General features: G+C 39.2%; 1 protein-coding gene across 1 annotated transcript in view; it reads right to left on the bottom strand.

Annotated features, from left to right (window-relative positions):
- The window catches only part of LOC138053357 (olfactomedin-like protein 2A), an 11,766-nt gene extending 7,219 nt beyond the window's left edge, over window positions 1-4,547 (bottom strand). The window contains exons 1-4 of the mRNA XM_068900006.1: window positions 4,475-4,547; window positions 4,292-4,371; window positions 3,692-3,769; window positions 81-153 (exon numbers count right to left, since the gene is read on the bottom strand). Coding sequence (XP_068756107.1) covers window positions 81-153; window positions 3,692-3,769; window positions 4,292-4,339 — 199 coding nt within the window. The 5' untranslated portion in view covers window positions 4,340-4,371; window positions 4,475-4,547. The remainder of the gene's footprint in view (window positions 1-80; window positions 154-3,691; window positions 3,770-4,291; window positions 4,372-4,474) is intronic.
- Between the last annotated feature and the right edge of the window lie 245 nt (window positions 4,548-4,792).

The following is a 4,792-nucleotide window of genomic DNA, read 5'->3' as shown; positions in this document are numbered from 1 at the left end:
GTTTCTTGGAATGAAGAACTTGCTATGTTGACGGAACAAAAAAAAATTCTCACAAGTGCCTGTAGGAGAACAAAACAAACCTCTCTGGAGACTGCTAACACTGTTGCCTGCTTTAGCCAAGTCATGCTTCTCATCAATAATCATCCTATGCATCTAACAAATTAAAGTAAAGAACAGGACAAACCAAGGACCAGTGGTTATTTCTTCCTCTAAGATGATAAACTGCCTCAGCGCAGTCTGTAACTAAGGCTTTTTTTTTAAAGGCTGGTTTACGTAAATGGTATAGATACTGCCGAGGGGAGGGGAGATGTTCAATTATGCTTCCGGTAATTTAACGATGCCTTCGTGCGTGGAATTGAACTCGGAGATTTTAATAGGTCTTGAGCAGGGACGGTACAAAAAGAGGAAAGAAAGAAAGAAAGAAAACAATATATGGTTTTCACAGTGACGTTATCAAATCGCAAGGTCTTCTGAATTTTTATCTAAAGGAGGTTGAAGATGACCTAGTAATTAATCTTTCTTTAAGTTTCCAGTTCCGTGACGTCTTTCGTTTCGAAAATACAGCATTTTGAATTTCCGAATTGTCACCTTGATTACCATGCAACAGCCATGTTGGTGGACCACTCCATACAAACTCTATATAACGTTACGTGAAACGCTTCGGCAAATAACTCAGAAACGATGTACCGCACAGACCTGAGAGTTGGAGAGGTGGTTAAAAGGTTTGTTTCCTACAACATTCCAAGTTCTTGACCTTTTTCATTGAACGATTTCGAAGTTATTTTTTTGTTGCGCGACAGTGTAAACTATCTATAGTTTGAGGATTCGAAGATCATACCGCGCATCTTGATTCCTTCATTGGCACATAACCACAATTCCTTGAGCCATTGACCACAATCCCTTGTGTTTCGAAGAAAAATGTGTTCTCCCGATCAAAGAGTTGCCTCGTTTGTTCGGTTCAGGCTCACTCACTGCGGCAGCAATAATTTCTCATGAGTGAGTTCGAGGTGATTGATTTATCACAGCCATGTATCCAAACAAATTCTGTGAAATACACCTCTCTTTGTCCAATTCTTTTCTTGCATATATGTCTGCTAAAGAATTTTGAGCTTTTTTAACAACATGTTACTGAAAGACTCAGTAAAGTAAAAATTGCACCAATACTTTGTAAATACAATAGAACTTCCGTTCAGTTTTGAGACGAGGACGGCAACCACAAAGTGAGCTGTTCTCCTTTTTTACTTGTCTTCTTGCTAAGTATCTTTTCTCCATTGCAGATGATTACCGTAGAATTCGGAAAGTAGCGGCCCCCCCCGAAAGTAACGGCTACCCGACAGTAACGGCATTTTGAAAAATTACCCCAAAACGGTAAAAAAACACTGTTGTGACTGTTGTATTTAATGTTCATTTCAAGCATTACGTTCCGTCAGCTTACAAAGCGATCTTAAGGAGTGCCGTATTTAACGTAACATATTTAACTGGAACGAGATAAATACAAATATCTCTTCTTTGGTAGTAACTCGAACAAGAAAAACACGAAAGTTTGTCGTGAAACCGTTATTATCGTTCAATGTATACAGATTAGAAAACTTCAATTATCTTGGAGCACAAACATAAATCAGAAGTGAAATTTTCTCAACTCCAATTTCAAACATTGAGCGAGTTTGAAACTTAACGAAACTTTAACGTCTTTGGGATACTAGAATTATCTTCTTCCTCACTTTACTACAAAAATCTTGTAGCCTCTTAAGCTACAGTTACAGTTTCAGTTTTTTGCATGATTTAATCTGTGAGTAAAACTTGAACGCTGCAATACTGTATTGAAATTAATTTGTCAGCAAAGAGTCAAAATATACTGTACAGCATAACACTGGTGATGGTGTATGTAGCGTACCGATTAAGGTAGTCTGTTTTGTTTACTGTTTGTTCATCTGGTTACGTTACATTGTCGGAATATGCATAAATGGAATGACTTTTAAATTTCATAATAGGTGTCCTCTTTGTCTAAGACCACTTCGAGTTACAAACGTTTTTTACCTATCCGAAAATAACTGCTACCCGAAAGTAGCGGCCCCTTTTGCCTGCAAAATCCGAAAGTAACAAGTCCGTTACTTTCGGAATTCTACGGTAGTATAAAAATCACACCACTGCCCTGGCACGCGAAAACCTGGATTTTTATACTAATCATCTGCATTGGAGAAAAGATACTTTACAAGAAGACAAGTTAAAAGTTGTGATTAATATTCGTCAAGGTAAGTATAAACTGACGCCTTTAAGCGTCAAAAGGGGCTCGTGGACCACTCTTTTTATCACCGATTCTTTCGTATTCTAGAAGTAGAAAACCAACGTTAACATAACTCAAGCATTCAGATAGTTCAGATCAGTGAATTGAAGGAACTTTGTTTGGAGCCTAAATTAAGCCTAGAGAAAAATTAGGAGCAGGTTAGGATTAGTTTTGGTTTTTATACATGGATATGAAATGACTTATTATACCAAAGTAAATGACGAAAAGAGCTGTGGTGAGTCGTGCATGTTTGTCGTTGTAGTGTAATGGTAAAGACACAAGACTATGGATCTAGAGGGTCGGAGTTCTAGTACCAGTAAGTGATTAGTAGTTCTTTGTTCCCTTACTATGTCGTAATGTTGAGACTGAATGTATAATTGCATAGATACTGAGCTGTAGATAACGATGCTATGATACAAAACATTAAGAAGCTGAGTGGTGAGATGGGTAATACAGAGTTTTTCAATACTTTAATAGGGGTTAAACTAGATATAGTGCGTATTCAACCTAGATAATTGAGGATCACCGATTTAACCTAGGTAAAAACGGATTCAACCTGAGAACGGATTTTACCTGCAACATCTTGATGCTACGTACTGAAATATTAAGCGTGATAAATCAAATTTTCCAATCGAAAAGTGATCATCGCAGTTGAGAGGAAATTTTATAGTCGTTTTCTCAAGTTTCCGGCCTTTGAATGAAAGAGAGGCTGGAGTTGACCTTGTCATAATGCAAACCGCACTGCTTTTCATTAACTAAAACTGATCAGCAAGTTAGCCTTACAACACTTGAATACGAAATGAAAGAAGTTGAGCACTGTATTTTCCATGCAGGGTTTTTACAAAAAAAATTGGCCTAAATTTTCTTAATAAGTCCGATGATCGATTCCCTCCCCCCCCCCCCCCCCTCCTTTTTCAGTTTCGTCTTTATATCCTCACCTTCTTAGCCAGGTGGGAGGTTGTGAGGTTGTGCCAGGTTGTGAGGCAGTGTTGCCCAGTGGTTAGGGCGCTTGCCTTGAGATCCGGATATCCCGGGTTCAAGACCCGCTCTGACCACTCGTTGAATTTGTTCCTGGTAGTCTCTGGTTCAACTTCCCAGCTGCACTTGTAAATAGCCAACTGGTTTGCCTCCGGCCAGTTGGGATTCTTAACAGTTGTTGTTGTTGTGTTCTGTTGTTTCGTTGATTGTGTTTCATTGGCCCTGAAAAGCCCCTACGGGGAGCGGTCAATTAAGTATGTATGAATGTGGGAGCGTGGGGTGCGTCCTTGCACCCCTTCCCCCACCCCCTCACTCAGGTCAAATTATTTAGAATGCATTGAGACTTGGGAAGGGAACAATAACAACAAATGTATTTTGTAGCAAAGTTAAACTAAATGCGAAAATTCCAACGTTTAATTAGAGACTTGCCAGTTCCAGGACGAGATCATTAGTGGACAAGGCTCTTTTGGTGCGCAAATTGACTGTGGAATTGTCAAGTGCATCAGTCTGCAAAGACAATGAGATAATGTGAATTCAAAAACATTCAAACCTAGAAAATTCAAGCCACCGGTTATTTGAACATAGCGAAGCTTGATATCGCCCCTTATAATGGGGTCTCCCCCAAAGCTATTTGAGCAAAGGACCCTGCCTGATTGAACAGTTTACATACTTTATATTAAATAGTTGACGTTGGGATTTCATGAAGAATTTAAATCCCCCGTAACGATAATCATGTACTCTCTAGCTTTCCTGTCTCTTTTGCAGAAATCCAATAATCTTTTTAAGAAATAAGAGGGTTAACTACCATTCACATTGCTATATGTATGCATGTAGCTACTTTTCATGTAGGCTTTTCACGATCTTGCGATCGTAGTCGGGTGTTCCGAAAAAGCATGCCACGCTTCGACTAACTGCGAAATCCTTGCTACGCAAAGAAACTTGGAATTCTTGTGCTGGAGTCAAGAATACCATACGATTACTGACAACATGGAATTAAAACTATTTTACTCGAAAAAAAGAATTACTTACAGCCACCAAAGCGAGTAGAAGGCAAACCAAGTGACAATATCGAAACATTTCGATGGCTGAATAACTCAATAGCCGCGAATCTGAAAGACAGAGTTAGCAAACACTTATATATCTAGTGGATCTCTGAGGAAAATACTGGTTAAGCTTTCAACACTGGAAATAGACGACTTAAGATTCACTTACCAATCTCTGATAAACTCTGAGCTTTCAAAAGTTTGTTGAGCTCTTGAGGAGATTCAGAGAGGAATACAGTCCGTCCAAGGATTCGAAGGAGATAAAAAGGAACTGGGATAGCAATAGACACAGAGGAAGTAGAAACTTGAGAATATCCCGTCATTCTGATGCATGACCAACGCCAAGCAGATCAGCATGTAACTTATGACCAAGGTCAAAGCCGAGATCGATCTCCCGGTTTCACTTTTCTCTTTGACGAAAAGTTACGACTAAAATTCACTTTCCGGCAAAATAACCAAAAGAAAGTGGTAAGTGGTGAAATGGCGC

The sequence above is a fragment of the Montipora capricornis genome, chromosome 6 (genome assembly GCF_036669925.1).
Source record: "Montipora capricornis isolate CH-2021 chromosome 6, ASM3666992v2, whole genome shotgun sequence".
Taxonomy (NCBI): Eukaryota; Metazoa; Cnidaria; class Anthozoa; order Scleractinia; family Acroporidae; genus Montipora; species Montipora capricornis.
The sequence above is the reverse complement of the archived record's forward strand: the minus strand, read 5'-3'. Positions and strand labels throughout refer to the sequence as shown.